The 17,555-nt window shown below is 39.7% G+C and overlaps 1 protein-coding gene across 2 annotated transcripts in view; it reads left to right on the top strand.

Annotated features, from left to right (window-relative positions):
- Positions 1-17,261, top strand: part of cc2d2a (coiled-coil and C2 domain containing 2A) — a 175,344-nt gene extending 158,083 nt beyond the window's left edge. For both annotated transcript variants that reach the window (XM_067989540.1, XM_067989548.1), the window contains 8 exons: positions 965-1,168; positions 2,793-2,882; positions 4,059-4,172; positions 8,291-8,425; positions 8,795-8,917; positions 11,100-11,158; positions 11,539-11,716; positions 13,333-17,261. In XM_067989540.1, the coding sequence (XP_067845641.1) occupies positions 965-1,168; positions 2,793-2,882; positions 4,059-4,172; positions 8,291-8,425; positions 8,795-8,917; positions 11,100-11,158; positions 11,539-11,716; positions 13,333-13,521 (1,092 nt within the window). In that variant the 3' untranslated portion in view covers positions 13,522-17,261. The remainder of the gene's footprint in view (positions 1-964; positions 1,169-2,792; positions 2,883-4,058; positions 4,173-8,290; positions 8,426-8,794; positions 8,918-11,099; positions 11,159-11,538; positions 11,717-13,332) is intronic.
- Positions 17,262-17,555: the final 294 nt, after the last annotated feature.

The following is a 17,555-nucleotide window of genomic DNA, read 5'->3' as shown; positions in this document are numbered from 1 at the left end:
CCAGAACTTGCTCTTCCTGGTTCACCGGTGATCTGGCAACTTCACGTTAAAGGAACCTCGCTGCTGCATTCAATGGACCAGCACCAACTTGCTGCATTTCCCAGCTGGAAACGAACTAATCTTGCCACAAAACAGCTATGTTGAGTTTTTTAGATCTAAGCTAAGTTTTAACAGCTTGCTAATGACTGTCAAACAACCTCTCTGGCATTAAAAATGAACCTTTAAAAATGTGGAGTCTCATTACTCCTGATTTTAATAGTTTTTGGACATTTAAAAAAAATATTTAAAATATATTTACATTTTTTTTTAATGTTTTTACTTTTTCTTTCTCTCTCTTTTATCTGAGTCTTTTAATGTTGCCCTCTCTTTATTTCGCTTTATCTATCTCATTTCATTATACATTTACTAACTTTGTCTCGCACTTCCAGTTTTTAGTCTGCGCTGTTTGCCTATGAACTGCACTTCCTGGTTCTTGCAGCGTGGCTTGCTTCAAGCTGATTGGTTGAGGGGCCTTAGAGATCCTTTCACCACTCACACAACCTGGGAAAGAACGCCGAAGTTTTTTGAACTCACAGTTCAAGAAAGTTGCTGCCAAAAAGAATGCGGGAACTTAGAGGGTGAATTTAAATCTAATGAGCGGCGAGCACTGCTGGTTCGCCACTCAGAGCAATTTCCGGCCTAATAGTTTTAGCAACAAATGAGGATTATTTTAAACTTGTATTTTGTCTCATCACACTGCACAGTGCATGTATTAAAGAAAATGTGTAACAGTTTACTTCAAATATTAAAAAATAACATATGTCAGTCTGCAGAGGATTGAAGTTTTCTGAAAGTATGTAACATAATTTTCTTACGATTTGTTTTGGTGATTTGTACCAGTGGTTCCAAGTCGTGTAACAGTTCTGCTGGATTTTAAAACAAAGTCTTCCTGCTAATTGTTGAAACTTTTTCATTTTATTTTGAGGTTGAGTCTCAGGAGGATGAGAAACTACTTCAAAGAGCAGAAAAATTCCAGAAGGAAGTGGAGCAGAAGTTCCCGAATCGTCGATGTGTTACTTTAGTCACAGATCTTACTGGCAAGATGGTTTTCATTACAAGGTTCATTAAACCGCTTGTTCCACCCCAGGAGCTGCTTGATGCCTTTCCTAATAACCCTGAGGCCACAACAGTGAGTTATTTTATGCAACACTTAAAATTAAAATGCATTGGATATGTTCTGTGTCATTTGTAAACGTTCCTCAACCAAACAGTTGATCAGATTTACCTTTTTATTCTGTTTGTAAAATTAACTTTCCAATAAACAGAGGAGACAGGCCACATATCAATGGCTTTCAGAAAATAAACCAATATATGCCATTGACCCCAGAATTCCTTTGTCTCACAGGTGCAATTCAGGTATGATGATCACAACACAAGTAAACCATAGAGCCATAGAAGTTTGCAGCACAGAAGGAGGCCATTTGGCCCATCATATCTTTGCTGGGTCTTTCTTAGAGCAATCCAAAACTAATCCTACTGTCCCACTCTCTCTCCGTGGCCCTGTATCTTCCTCTGTTTCAAATATTTATCCCATTTTCCCTTAAAAGTTGCAATGGTTTCTGCCTCAACTGCTACTTGTGGCAAAGATTTCCATGTTCTAACAACTCCTTGCATAAAGAAAATTTTCCTAACCTCTCCTCACTATTGATCATTTTCAGTTCATGACCCCTCTTCATTAACTCCTCAACCAGAGGAAATGGTCTTTCCCTGTTCACTCTATCAAAACCCTTCAAAATGCTGAACATCTCTTTAAATCTCCTCGTAGCCTTCCCTGCTCCAGTGGAAGTAATCTCAGTATCTCAAGCCTCTCCTGATAACTATAGATTCTAATTTCTGGCTTCATCCTACTGAATCTACGCTATATGCTTTTTGTGGCTTTAACGTTCTTTCTGTAATGGGGCGTCTAGTGGCCTTAGCCATTTATTCTACCCCTATAACATAGGTGATTAGTTTAAATTTGTTTTTGTAAATTAGTTAAACTTTTTTAAAATTCATTTTATTTTTGGTGGGATTTTAGCCAACCTACTAGCACGGATTTAATGAGAGGGTATAGAGGGACAGGCATGGTCTTGCTCTGTAAGGTGACCCAAATTTCATAAACTACTGCCCCATCCCAAAAAAATGATGCTATTATAAATAAATACAGTAAAAATTTCAACACAGTTCTTTCCCTCCCTCACTTTCCTCCTCTGCTACTTAAAAAATCATTAGTTTACTTTAATGATGTGTTGCTATGACAGGAATTTTTGATAACCTTTGGCAAATTCTGAAATATGTGTTTGACTTCACCGAGATAAACTGCTCAATTTTTTACTCAGGTTGCTGTGAGGCAGCTTGACATATTTTTGAAAAATAACCTTTGTATTTAGTTAAACGAACATCAACATTTTCAACTGACTCATTTTAACCTAAGTCGCTGGGTGGGAAACCCACGGGATTGGGTGGAATGCCAGTTTTACACCCCGCCCAATATTACTTCCCAATGACTTCAATGGAGTGTAAAATCGGGTGGGGTGTAAAACCAGAGGTGCACCCGATCGTGTTAGTTTCCCAATGAACGGGTTAGGTTAAAATTGCCACCATTGTTGTTATATGTCCACTAATAATGCATATTTTAGAGCTAATTTATTTTAATTGAAACATTTGTGTCAATATAAACTTATTTTGATTTTTTCATAACACTAAGGTCATTGTCACATTGATGCTTGTTAAGAAATTAAAATTTCTTGACTTTATCTGTGTGCATGTTTTAGGAGCTGGTGGCTCGTTATGTTTCTCTGATGCCCTTCCTTCCAGACAACGTTTCTTTTGCTGGAATCTGTGACTTATGGTGCACTTCAGATGTAAGTAATTGTATATCTTAGTTGCCCTACTTCTGGGTATTTGTGTTCTTAGCTTTATCTTTTTTGATAATGAGCAGTTACATCGTATTGTTGGAGAAATTAAACCGATGGACTACCCTGCGTTTAAGGCTGGAGTTATACTGATCTTGGTGTGAACTCCAACTGGTGACAGACAGCCTTGTAGAGGAGTTTCACACCTCACCACTTTAGTCCATTCAGAAGTCTCCTAAATAATACTGGCACTTTTGGATTGATGCACACCCAAAACTGCTTTGCATAGATCTAAAAGTGACATTATAACTGCACCCTGAATGTTCACTGGGAGGATGAAACTTCCTTACAAGTTTCTTCCAATACAAAGTTAAATTGTACATCATGGACTGCGACGCAGCGACACGATATTGCAACTTAATTCAGCACTAAATAGGAATCTCATTGAAAGGCCAAAAGAATGCCCGATGTGAGAGGTGGAAAATTGTCACACTGGTGTGGCAGAGGATGTTCTTCGGTTGAGGCTGAGGCCCATCATTGAAACATAGAAGCGGGAGCTTTTCTCTGGATCTACCTGTATTTTACCTGACCCGGAAGTACTTGATTCTGATGCTGGGTGCCACAAAAGGAAATATTCCATTCCTCAGCACCAAAATCCCTCACTTTTGATGTGCACAAATTTCACAAGAAGAAAGAAGTGAAGACCTTGTAAGGTGTTGTAAGATCTGTGATTGTGAGTGCATGACATGAATATCGATAGAAATACTGTACCAACCTTAGTCAAATACACTTGTACTCAATATTACAATATTCGACTTTGTTATTGTGGTACTTTTGTGTGTTTTTCCCAAGTGTCTTTGTCATTGTTATGTACATGTCCCAATGTTTAGAGCAGTGACAGGCCCTGAAAAGGCTATTGTGTGCAATTCAACTTTTTTGTTTGAACTTTCTTTTGCCTTTCCCAAGTATTATCCTGATTTTATTTTTAGAAACCGGAATGCTGTGTTTCGATGCCATCCAGCTGTTACCCAGTAGACTAGTGTCGATGAAGAAGTTTAACCTAGTTAGATGACACTGCGCAGCTGTCTAGTTCTTTGTGGTTGGGGTTACATTTTGTTATTTTATATATATAGTAATTATATTTTTTTTAAATCAGCATTGGTTTTAATCTTTCATTCAATACAGCAATTCCTGAACTTGCTAGCAGGTGATGAAGAGGAACATGCAGTTCTGCTCTGTAACTATTTCCTAGCAATGGGGAAGAAAGCTTGGCTGGTGATAGGAACCGCCATTCCTGAGGTAAGAGGCTGCTTGTTCATCATATTCACAGAGTCTCCATAGAGAGATTAATTCTTCAGTGACATCAGGAAACCTTCCCATAAAATGATGATTGGTATCATTTTATTTAATAAAATTAAGATAAAATAAAATGAGTATAGAAGATTAAGAGGTGATCTAATTGAGGTGTTTAAGATGATTAAAGGATTTGATAGGATAGATAGAGAGAAACTATTTCCTCTGGTGGGGGAGCCCAAAACAAAGGGGCATAACCTTAAAATTAGGAAGGCAAATGGTATATTGGCCTTCATTGCAAGAGGATTTGAGTACAGGAGCAAGGATGTCTCACTACTGACAAATGCCAAACACTGTAGAAGGAAATATATGAAGAATCAGAATTTGTAAAAGAAGAATTTTTCCCCTGCTTCCCCCCAGCAGCACCCCCTCCAATCCTGAAGTTATGAAAAAATGCTGGTGTGCATTTCCACAGATGATGTTAACCCCCAAGGACCCCCCCCCCACCCCGAAATGATAATTCTTCTCATGTGAACCTGAACAGTAAGGGGTGATGTCAGGAAGCACTGTTAAGGGGTGATGTCAGGAAGCACTTCTTTACACAAAGCTTAGTGGAAACCTGAAACTCTCTCTCCAAGAAGCTGTTGAGACTCTGTCAATTGAAAATTTCACAAGTGAGATTGATAGATTTTTGTTGGGTAAGGATATTAAGGAATATGGAACCAAAGCGGGTAAATGGACTTAAGATACAGATCAACCATGATCTAATTGAATGGCGGAACAAGCTCAAGGGGCTGAATGGCCTGCTCCTGTTCCTTGCCTTGTGGTTCTCCATATGGTCCAGTTGGTAAATGCACCACATTGTGTAGAACGGAGCCATACAAGCCAGGAAAGGTCACAGGTTTGATTCATTAGCTGATCTCAGCTAGAGAGGCAGAGGAGATACGGCAATTGACCAGGACTCCGGCTTCCAATCGTTTTCCAGTGAACCCTGTCAGAATGTAAACATGAGCAGAGGGTTGAGAACTGAATGAGGCTCAGCTGTGGTGCTCTCCATAGTGGATATTCTTTCAGCACTTACTGTTCAGGTTCACATGAGAAGAATTATCATTTCGGGGTGGGGGGAGGTCCTTGGGGGTTAACATCATCTGTGGAAATGCACACCAGCATTTTTTCATAACTTCAGGATTGGAGGGGGTGCTGCTGGGGGGAAGCAGGGGAAAATTCTTCTTTTACAAATTCTGATTCTTCATATATTTCCTTCTACAGTGTTTGGCATTTGTCAGTAGTGAGACATCCTTGCTCCTGTATTCAAATCCTCTTGCAATGAAGGCCAATATACCATTTGCCTTCCTAACTGCTTGCTGCACCTGCACGTTTGCTTTCAGTGACTAGTGTACAAGGCCACCCAGGTCCCTTAATACATCAATATTTCCCAATTTATCACCATTTAAATAATACACTGTCTTTCTGTTTTTCCTTCCGAAATGGATAACTTCACATTTATCCACATTATACTGTATCTGCCATGTATTTGCCCACTCACTCAACTTGTCTAAATTGCCTTGAAGCCTCTTTGCCTCGAAGCCTCTTTGCATCCTCCTCACAACTCACACAATCCCACCTAGTTTTGTGTCGTCAGCAAACTTGGAAATATTACATTTGGTTCCCTCATCCAAATCATTGATATATATTGTGAATAGCTGGGGCCCAAGCACCAATCCCTGCGGTACCCCACTTGTCACTGCCTGCCATCCCAAAAAAGTCCCATTTATTCCTACTCTCTGTTTCCTGTCTATTAACCAATTTTCAACCCATGCCAGTATATTACCGCCAATCCCATGTGCTTTAATTTTGCTCACTAACCACTTATGTGGGACTTTATCAAAGGCCTTCTGAAAATTCAAATAAACCACATCCACTGGTTCTCCCTTATCTATTCTACCAGTTACATCCTCAAAAAACTCCAGTAGGTTTGTCAAACATGATTTCCCTTTCCTAAATCCATGTTGACTTTGTCTAATCCCATTGATATTTTCTAAGTGTTCAGTTATCACATCCTTTATAATAGACTCTAGCATTTTCCCGACTACTGATGTTAGGCTAACCGGTCTGTAGTTTCCTGTTTTCTCTCTCCCTCCTTTTTTAAATAGTGGGGTTACATTTGCCACCCTCCAGTCTGCAGGAACTGTTCCATAATCTGTAGAATTTTGGAAGATGACAACCAATGCATCCACTATTTCCATGGCTACCTCTTTTAGTACTCTGGGATGCAGATTATCAGACCCTGGGGATTTATCGGCTTTCTGTCCAATTAATTTCTCCAGCACTCTTTTTTTTACTAATACTAATTTCGTTTAATCCCTCCTTCTCACTAGTCCCTTGGTTCCCTAGCATTTCTGGGAAGTTATTTGTGGCCTCTTCCATGAAGACGGAACCAAAGTATTTGTTTAATTGCTCTGCCATTTCCTTGTTCCCCATTATAAATTCTCCCGTTTCTGACAGTAAGGGACCTATATTTGTCTTCACTAATCTTTTTCTTTTTACATACTTGTAGAAGCTTTCACAGTCCACTTTTATGTTCCTTGCAAGTTTACTCCCATACTCTCTTTTTCCCCTCTTAATCAATCTCTTGGTCCTTTTTTGCTGAATTCTAAACTGCTTCCAATCCTCAGACTTGCTACTTTTTCTGGCAACTTTATATGACTGCTCTTTGGATCTAATACTGTCCTTAATTTCTTTTGTTAGCCATGGTTGGGCCGTTTTTCCTTTTGTGTTTTTGCACCAGAAAGGAATGTATAATTGTTGCAATTCATGCATTCATTCCTTAAATGTTAGCGATTGCCTATCCACAGTCATGCCTTTTAATGAAACTTCCCAATCTATCATAGCCAACTCACTCCTCATACCTTCATAGTTTCCTTTGTTTAGATTTAGGACCCTAGTTTCGGATTGGACTACTTCACTTTCCATGTTAATGAAGAATATCATATTATGGACACTCTTCCCTAAAGGACCCCGCACAACAAGATTATTAATTAACCCCTTCTCATTGCACAATATCCAATCTAGGATAGCCTGTTCCCTGATTAGCTCCTCAACATACTGGTCTAAAAAACCATCTCGTACACACTCCAGGAATTCATCCTCCACAGTATTATTGGTAATTTGGTTTGGCCAGTCTATATGTAGATTAAAATCACCCATGATTACTGTAGTACCCTCGTTACATGCATCTCTAATTTCCTGTTTGATGCCATCCCCTACATTACCACTACTGTTTGGAGGCCTATTGACAACTCCCACCAGTGTTTTCTGCCCCTTGGTGCTTCTTAACTCCACCCAGACTGATTCTACATCTTGATTTTCTGAGCCAATATCCTTTCTCACTATTGTTCTGATTTCATCCTTTACTAACAACACCACCCCACCTCCTTTTCCTTTTTGCCTGTCCTTCCTAAATATCGAATACCCTTGGATATTCAGCTCCCAGCCTTGGTCACCCTGCAGCCATGTCTCTGTAATTGCAATTATATCATATCCATTTACATCTATTTGTGCTGTTAATTCGTCTACTTTATTACGAATGCTTCGTGCATTCAGATACAGTGCCTTAAGATTTGTCTTTTTAATATTTTTAGACATCTTAACATTTTTTTATACTATGGCCCTATTTGTCTTATTACCATTTTTTCTCTTACCCTGACCCTATTTGTTAGTGCACTCTTTTGTTTGTACACTCTGTCCCTTCCTGACACAATCTGGTTATCCTTACCCCAATCACTTTCCTGCACTGCTTCTTTGTCTTTTCTCTTTCGCATTCTAGATTTCTCTCCACCGAGACCCTATCCCCCCCTTATTTAGTTTAAAGCCCTACCTACCTCCCTAGTTATTCGATTTGCTAGAACTCTGGTCCCAGCAGTAATGATGTTACAATTATTAATCCTTCTATTAACATGGAAGCTATTGCATATCGTAAGTGTGGAGCACACACTTGTTGCTACCTGCACTGCCCCGAAACATTGTTTAATGTTTATGAACTCCTCAGTTGCTTTCTTGCAATCATTCCCAATTAGTCGATATAAAAATTTTCACGATAAATGTGTGCTCAAATTTATTTTCAGGGTCCAACGGCATACGTGCTGACCTATGAACAGAACCAGTACGTGATCTGGAACTCCACCACTGGGAAGTACTATGGACAGTTTGATGCATTCTGTCCATTGCAGAGTGTCAGCTGCTTGGTTAGTGCTGACAATGTAAGTCTCGCTTAAACATTCTCCTGCAAATGATAGTGAAATGCAACAAAGTAATTGAGTTATCATTCCCACTTTATCTGAATCCTGAGAGTTGCTAAGATAAAAGCAGTCTCTGGTGATTGAGCTCAATGTTCTAATTTGTCTGCTTTGAGGATTTGTTTGCCACTTAAAAACTGCAGCTTCTAAACAAAGACCTGCTGAACTTCCATCAGCTGCACAAAAGTTACATTCCTACCGTATACTTGCTGCACAGTCTGGTTAATCAATCAGTGCTCTACATTGCTGCTATTTTCATGAAAGTAATATAATACAAAAAATGTTCAGGTACCATTTTTCTCTGTGCTAATCCATATAGGAACTCTTTTCTAGGTCTGGTTCAACATGCAGAAATATGACACTGTTATGAGAATACATTTTGACACCAACAAGTCAAACTTCTGGAAGCCATTTTTTTCGCGAAACTTTCCCTTTCCAGGCTTGTCGAGTGTTCAGGTACGGTGGTAAAAATGAAGATTCTGTTTTTTTAAGACTGCCATAATATGGATAAAATATTTGCAAGAAATGGTAGAAATATTGTACATAGGTGGCCAGAAAAATATATATATATCTATATATATTTGTAAGGAGTCGCACAACACCAGGTTATAGTCCAACAGCTTTATTTGAAATCACAAGCTTTCGGAGCTTTGCTCCTTCGTCAGGTGAAGTGCGATTCCTTACATTTGTCCACCCCATTCCATCACCAGCATCTCCACATCATATATATATTTGTATTGAGCATGTGAATAAATGATGACTGGTATATAGAATGTATATGTGTGTGTGTGTGTGTGTGTGTGTGTGTGTATATAATAAGTCAACAATCAAGTGCACTCTGGAGTACTGACTGGAGGGTTGGCATGCAAACCAATTAGCCCAGCTGTATTATTGACTGATCATGATGGTGGCTGGTAAGGTATTTTTTTTTATTCGTTCATGGGATGTGGGCATCGCTGGCGAGGCCACCATTTATTGCCCATCCCTAATTGCCCTTGAGAAGGTGGTGGTGAGCCGCTGCCTTGAACCACTGCAGTCCGTGTGGTGAAGGTTCTCCCACAGTGCTGTTAGGAAGGGAGTTCCAGGATTTTGACCCAGCGACGATGAAGGAACGGCGATATATTTCCAAGTCGGGATGGTGTGTGACTTGGAGGGGAACGTGCAGGTGGTGTTGTTCCCATGTGCCTGCTGCTCTTGTCCTTCTAGGTGGTAGAGGTCGCGGGTTTGGAGGTGCTGTCGAAGAAGCCTTGGCGAGTTGCTGCAGTGCATCTGTGGATGGTACACACTGCAGCCACAGTGCACGGTGGTGAAGGGAGTGAATGTTTAGGGTGGTGGATGGGGTGCCAATCAAGCGGGCTACTTTGTCCTGGATGGTGTCAAGCTTCTTGAGTGTTGTTGGAGCTGCACTCATCCAAGCAAGTGGAGAGTATTCCATCACACTCCTGACTTGTGTCTTGTAGATGGTGGAAAGGCTTTGGGGAGTCAGGAGGTGATTTTATTGCCATGCATTAAAAAGTAAATAACTAGAAAAAGGCACAGTTCAACACGGTAAGAAGGAATTAACTGGGCAGAAAAGTTAACAAACAGGTTGATGGATCAGCAGTGGAAAATCATCCAATATAAAAAAGTTGGACAGAATATAAAATAAATATATTCCTATAAGGCAAACAAATAGCAGATGCAATTTAATGTGGATAAGTGTGAGGTAATACATTTTAGGAGGAAACACAGGAATGGGAGTGGGAGTATACTCGACGGAGACACTGATGGATGTCGATGAATAGAGAGATTTAGGGTTCAAATAAATAATTCCCTGAAAGTACAAATGCAGGTAAACAAAGCATATGCCCCTATTTATAAAACCCAAAACATTTTGGGTTTTATAAATAGGGGCATAGAGTAATAGAATAAAGATGTAATAAATGTGCACAAAAACCTTGGTTAGATCACAATTAGAGTACTATGTGCAGTTTTGGGTATCCTATTATAGAAATAACATTACAGCCATAGAGTGCAGACAGCATAGATTCACCAGGATGATGCGAGAGATGAGAACAAGGAGAAACTGGAGATACAGGGACTATTTTCACCTAAGCAGAGAAAGCTAAGAGGAGATTTAATAAAGGTTTTTAAAATTATAAAGGGTTTCGATAGAATGAATAGGGAAAAATGATTTCCTCTGCTTGGAGAATCAGTGACAAGGGGTCACTAAGAGTGAGGAGAGTGATTAAAATAATTTTTATTAAGCAAAGGGTTGTTGGAGCATGGAACACTTTACCACAGGTTGAGGCAGAGAACATTGTTATCATTTTTGGAAAAATTGGATAAACATTAGAAGCAGAGGAAGATACAAGGTTATGGGGAGAGGGTGGGATTAGTTTTGGATTGCTCCAGCAAAGAGCCGGCACAGACATGAGGGCCAAATGGTCTCTTTCTGTGCTATAAACTTCTATGGCACTAAGGTTTCTTTGTGTTGTTTTTATCAAAACTGAATTACACCTATGAGGTAAACGGGTTCTGTAGTCAGTGGCATAAATTGGTTTATTTTCTGTAAGTCTTTGATATCCAACCTGTATCCTTCGTTTATTGTGAACGTCTATGGTTCTGTGTTCACGTGTTCTTGTATTTTCTCTTTTAGCCAGAAGAGCTGGTTTATCGCCGTACTGACAAGGCTGCTGCAGTAGAACTTCAGGACAAGTAATGCTGATTTATTGTCAATTGAAGTTGTGTTTTTATTAGCTTTTATTGTGGGTGCCATATGTGAGAGTTTTGTAGATTCCCTTAACGAGCTAACCACTTCATTTCATACCATGAAAAATAAATAAATTCATCCTTGTTTTCAATGTGTAAATGTGCAAGACACTTGAGTGCTTTCAGTACTTTCCATGACATTTTCCTGTTGGTCATTTGAGTGTCTGACATGCCGAAGCCCATCATCATGCTTAAGAGATTTCAAATCAAACTACTAAGAAATCGTGTTATAGCATTCTCCATTGTGCACAGTCAGTCATTTACAGGGATTGAGGTATTTGCTATAGATTTTTTAATTACCTTATCTTTTGTGTCAACTCAAGTAGGATTGAAAAGACCTTGAAAGAGAAGATTATGGAATGGAGACCAAGACATCCAACTCGCTGGAACAGATACTGTACCTCTACTCTTCGGCAATTCCTTCCTAAACTAGAGCTCAGCCAGGGGGGAGAGGTTGGAGATGACCATTGTGCGGAACTGCAGAGTCTGCTGGGAGATTACAGGGTAATGACTCACTTTTAAACTCAAACAGAGCAGTAGGCCAGAATAGTGATCTAACTTTGCTTTTGGCCAAAGTTTAATGTTTTAGGGCATGATTTTGACCCCGAGCCGAGGAGGAGGCGGGGGATCAAATTGCGGACGGGAAACCCGGAAGTAGGGGTTTCCCGGATGTCGTTACAATTTTGACATAAGAACACTTTTTTTTTTGTCGGTTTGCCGTCGGACTGGGCAGCCTGATTGACAGGCTGGCATCAGTCGGACAGGAGAGCAGCCAAAGCGAGGACGTGTTCAGGTAACTCTAATTGTATGGATGGGGGGGGGGGCATGGATGGGCATGGGGCACTGGTGGGCATGGGGGTATTGGTAGGCATGGGGGTCACGGGGGGGAGGGATTGGGGGTCAGTCACGGTGGGGGGGGGGGGGGAGTGTCAGGATTTGCGGGTCATCACAGGGGTCCCCGATCATTGGGGGAGGTGGTCTGCGATCGTTGGTGGGGGTTGCTGCAGGTAGGCTTTTTGGGCCTGGGGGAAGCACTCCTGCTCCTCCGGGCCCATAAGCTATGCCAGAAAGGCACTTACCCACAGTTTCGGGTCTTCTCGCCTCCTCTCACGTGGCGTGAAGGAGAAGGCCCGGGAATCCCAGCCCCCAGGGATTGAAATTGCAAAATCTGCAAAAATGGAGGCCCGCAGCCTCCTTGAAAGGTTTTAGTGACCAACCCGCCTCCTGGGAGCTGCCCCGGTGAAAACCGGAAATGGACGGGTTGGGGCGAGTCTGAAATGGTTGTGATTTTGAATGCCCCCCCCCCCCCCCCAACCCACCCATTTTTCAATGTTAAAATCGTGCCCTTAGTGTTTAGTAGCATTTATTTATAAACTAAATAAGATAAAATACATTTTCCTATGGTTGACTTCATACATTTAATTTCGTCTCATTATTTATTCTAATTTATTTGCGAATAGTCCTTTTTAATCTATGCATGCAATTGATTTTTCAATCAATTGAAGCAGGCTTTTCACAAGCCATTGGAAAAGAGTGCCTACAATGTTAAGTATGTTGCTGTTTAAGTATGTAATTCTAACCTTTAGTGGAAATAATGCAATAAAAAGTTTGCAATAGTGTCAAAAGTTCTAAACACATTCATATTAGGGATCTGCCTTGTGCTCAGTACCAATCATTATATACATGTGCATTATCTAAATAAACTGCAGAAGTTGTTTAACTACCAATAGTAGTTAAACAACCTCTGCTCTGGACATGAAGTAGTTCCACAGCTTAGTTCAAAGGAAAGCCCTCTGATTTTTCTCCTTTCCCATTACTACCCAGACAACATTAAGAATTCACCACTTGGTAAAAGATGGCCATGAATTTTTTTTTTTAAAAAGCTCACAATATTCTTTGTATTTATCTTAATATTGCAATACTGTAATCACTTTTTGAAGATATTTTTAAATTATTCTATAAAACAGACAACTAATTTATGAAGTATTAAATATCTCTCGACTCATTTACTTAAAATACTGTTTATTGAATACTCTCTTAGGTACAGGTTGTTGATTTTTTTATATAGATGTAAGCACAAGTTGATCTTGATTAACCTTATATCAAATTGTTCTCTGCAGATTTCTGGGTTTCCTATTCACATGCCTTTCTCTGAATTGAGGCCCATTGTTGAAGCTGTACACAGCACTGGCGTCCATAATACTGAGGTTCCTCATGTAGAGTTTGCTTTGGCTGTGTATGTCCACCCGTATCCCAACAATGTGTTGTCTGTATGGATTTATGTGGCATCCTTGATCCGCAACAGATAAAAAAAAGCAAAGAGTTGTAATCCTTGCATCTTGATTTCAGCAGAAAATGGATCTTTGAGTGACTAGTCCTGTTTACTCGAGAGGTTATTGTGTCTTGGCCTTATTGAATTAAGTACAGAAGCCAACAGTGGTTTTATTTGCTTTCAACCTAAAGCAGATTAAACCTAATATCAACTGGAACACAATTTAATACTACCTGCGTTTTAACAGATATATTTCAATTTTATTTCAAAAGTATACTTTTTTTTAAAATTCACACTTCTTGTACCTTCATGTACAATATTTAATATTTTCTTTTTAAAAACTGGGGAGTCATTCCTCGTAATGCAGCCAGTCCTAATTCCTTCCTCTCTCTCTCTGATCACAGAGAACCTGTCACAGGTGATAGATGTGATGACATGCCACTTGCAATCTTGTAGATCTGACTGGGCACCTATGACAGACATGGCAATGTGTACTTTTCATCAGTACTCTGCCACCCAGGAAATAATGTCATTTCCACAGCTCGTCGGAATTTGTTGCTGCTTCACTGCACGCATTGAAAGTGTTATTCCTGGTATAGCACTGTCGGCGATTCAGATTCTAATTAGGTTTCTTTCAATTGTATATTTGTATAGGGCAGATTGTTTTTACAACCACAGTTAAAATTGTGACCTGATGCTCAAACCTGTGGCACCTTCTTCTATCTTTCCTTTCTCAAATCTCTATTTAAGATTTTTAAAACTCAAACTTGGTATCACCCTAATCGTTGCTTTCTGATTTCTCTCATTTTCTGCCGCCTTCTGCTCACCACGGTAATGTTGTGCACAATGGCCCCTTCATCCTGTTTCCTCAATTTAAAAATACATGATTTTTATTTTTCTTCTCATATACAAATAGGAAGACTATCTGATAAAACAGATCGCAAATAAAAAACAAGAATCTGTAAATGCTGGAAAGCTGAAACAAAAACGGCAAATCCTGGAAACGCAAATACCTCTCACTGATCTGTGTGTTTCTAGCATTTGCTGTTTTTGAAACAGATCTGAGCAAAGCCTGGAGTTTCTCCTAGGAGTGCAATCGGTAGAATACGCTGGACACGCCACCGGTTTCGCCAGCTTCAGTTTCTGCTCAAACTCATTTGCATAAGCCCGAATGTAAAATCTCCCATGAATCATCAAAATCAAGCAGCATTATTGATCGTAATCAATTATTGACCAGAACATGGCCAGTGGGGCCTCAAGATGACTGAATTTAAACTAATTTAAACTGAAAATTTGTTCAAGTATTTGCTGCAGCTGAAGAAACAGGCCAGTCAGTGGTTTCAGTTGACTGCTGTTCTCATGCAGCTGCAGGTCATTAACAATGGATTAAAATGACTACGGATGCCTGTGCAACTGAGAATCTGGGCACAATGTGATGAACACCCCTGGACGGGTGCAATTGCTGAAGAGTCACCATTCGGCCCTGGGTGGGGTGTGACCAGTTTTGTGAGCAGGGAGTGGTTCGGGCGAATGAACTTTTGAACCAGCATAAAAGATCATGGAAACTCCAGAGTAAAGTGGTTATGGGCGTGACTCACTTGTCCTCATAATTCTGCGATCTTATGTGCCTTTCATTTCATTCTGCCCAGATTACGTTGTCTTATGGAAACTCCAGGCCCCAGTGTTTTAAACAATTTATTTATCACAGTAAATACTGTTTACTTCAAGTTACATGGTGTGATTGTAGTTTTTAAGGTTTGACTTTTCACTCAAGAACAATAATTGTATAGTGATTCTATTTGTACATTGAATATTGCAGAAATGGCATTTTACATACGAGATTATATTTTGTAAAAGCGTGCAGTTGTATGACATACATAATAAGAATGATGGAACTGATGGCGATCCTTTCTTCCTAAGGATCATCATCTTCTTAATAATGTATGAACAATGATGGATAGGAAAAGACCCTCCCTCCATCCAGCCTGTCCCACACAATTGTGTTACCTTGTGTATCTCAATATATACACTCTCCACCCTACATGGTCTCCTGGGAGAGGCAAAAAAAAAGATAAAAACCCAGGCCAATTTGGGGGGGAAAAATCTGGGAAATTCCTCTCTGATCCCTTTGGTGATCGAAACTAACCCAGGAGATCACTCTGGGCAGACTGTTCCAGAGGTCCACTATTCTCTGGGAAAAGAACCACCTCCTGACATCCAACCAGATCTGATCGTCTACAACTTGAAATTGTGACCCCTGGTCCTCCCTAATGTATTTAATTGGAACAAGCTGTCAACTGGAACACAATCTAATCCCTTCATCATCTTATAAACCTCAATCAGATCACCCCTAAGTCTACACTTCTCGAAAGTGTAGAATCCCAGCTCTTTTACACTATCTTGATAATGAAGATGCTTTAAACTGGGAATTAGTCTAGCGGCCCCCCTTTTCACCCACCATGTGAGGACACCAAAACTGGACACAGTATTCTAACTGAGGCCTGACCAAGGTCTTGTACAAGGACTAAATGCTTTGTCTTATAGTCAATTGTCCTATAAATGCACTCCAACACCCTATTTGCTCTAGTTATCCTTCACGGCATCACTCATGAACCTTTAGAGATCTGTGCACTAGAACACCCAGATGTCTCTCTCTCTCTCTCTCCACCTGATTTAATGCTTTTCCCTGAAGGAGTGCATGTATGTTATGCATGTGGGCAGGACAAATGCTCAACACTGCACTTCTCCAAATTAAACATCATTTGTCAGTCACGAGCCCAGTCCCCCAACACATTAAGATTCACCTGAAACAGTTGAGCATCATCTACAGTCCTGACACTTGCACAGATCTTGGTATCATCTGCAAATTTGCAAATCGTACCCCCAACACCTATATCTAGATCATTAATAAATGTACAGAACACAACAGTTTCCTAGCAGAAGAAATGGATTTAATGTTGTGAATTTTACAAGTGTTTATTTACGTTGAATTAAATAGAAATTACAACTCAAAACAGGCCATTCAGCCCAATTGGACCATGTTGGTGTTTATCCTCTGCTTGAGCAGTGGTCATAATCCCATGTGCCTGCTCTATTCCCATATCCCTTTTATCCTTCCCTTCAACCAAATATCGAACCAGGTTCTTAAATGTTGACATGGTCTCTGCTTCAATCACTAACTCTGGTAATGCTTTCCACAGCCCCACAACCCTCTGAGTAAAAATATTTCTCCTGCTCTCTGTCCTAAATCTCTTACATTTAACCTTGTATCTGTGTCCCCTCGTTCAAGACTCCTCAATCATTGGAAATAGTGTTTCTATCTACTCTGTGCCATCACTTCTCTAATTTTAAACACCTCCATCAAATCACCCCAAAATCTCCTCTGTTTTAATGAAAACGACCTCAATTTTTCAAGTCTTTCTTCATATTTCTATCTCCTCATACCAGACAGCTTCCGAGTAAATTTGCTCTGTACCCTTTCTATTGCTTCAACATCCTTTCTATAGTGTGGAGCCCAAGACTGCGCACAGTACTCCAACAGTGGCATAACTAAGATTTTATATAGATTCACTGTTACATCTCAGCTTTTATATTCTATACGTCTTGTCATAAAGCACAGTATTCCATTAGCTTTTTATATGCCCTTATCCATTTGAGATGCTGTTTTAATGTCTTGTGAATGTTTTATATTCTGACTTTATAGTTATGATTATTATATGTTTTTATGTACATTTGTATTTTTATACAGAACGTTCACATTAAATAGGTGTTGATATGATGGAAACAGAATCTACTTGTGTCAAATTTTGAAATAGAAATGATGCATTGTCAGACTTATTTATAAATATTTAAGCTGCAGTTATATTTTAGGATATGAATCCATTTGCAGCTTGCATTCGCACCTTCATTTTATGTTGCATCCTGATAGCTCTATTGTACTAAAAGGTTTCAAACGTAAGGGAATTGTCTGAAAGTGTTTCTTTAGCATAAAATATTTGTCTTGGTATTTGGTTCACTGAACTTTGCTATTTAAACCTTGAAGAAATTTCCCCAATAGCTTGCTAAATGTAA

The sequence above is a fragment of the Heptranchias perlo genome, chromosome 1, assembly GCF_035084215.1.
Source record: "Heptranchias perlo isolate sHepPer1 chromosome 1, sHepPer1.hap1, whole genome shotgun sequence".
NCBI classification, from domain to species: domain Eukaryota; kingdom Metazoa; phylum Chordata; class Chondrichthyes; order Hexanchiformes; family Hexanchidae; genus Heptranchias; species Heptranchias perlo.
The sequence above is the reverse complement of the archived record's forward strand: the minus strand, read 5'-3'. Positions and strand labels throughout refer to the sequence as shown.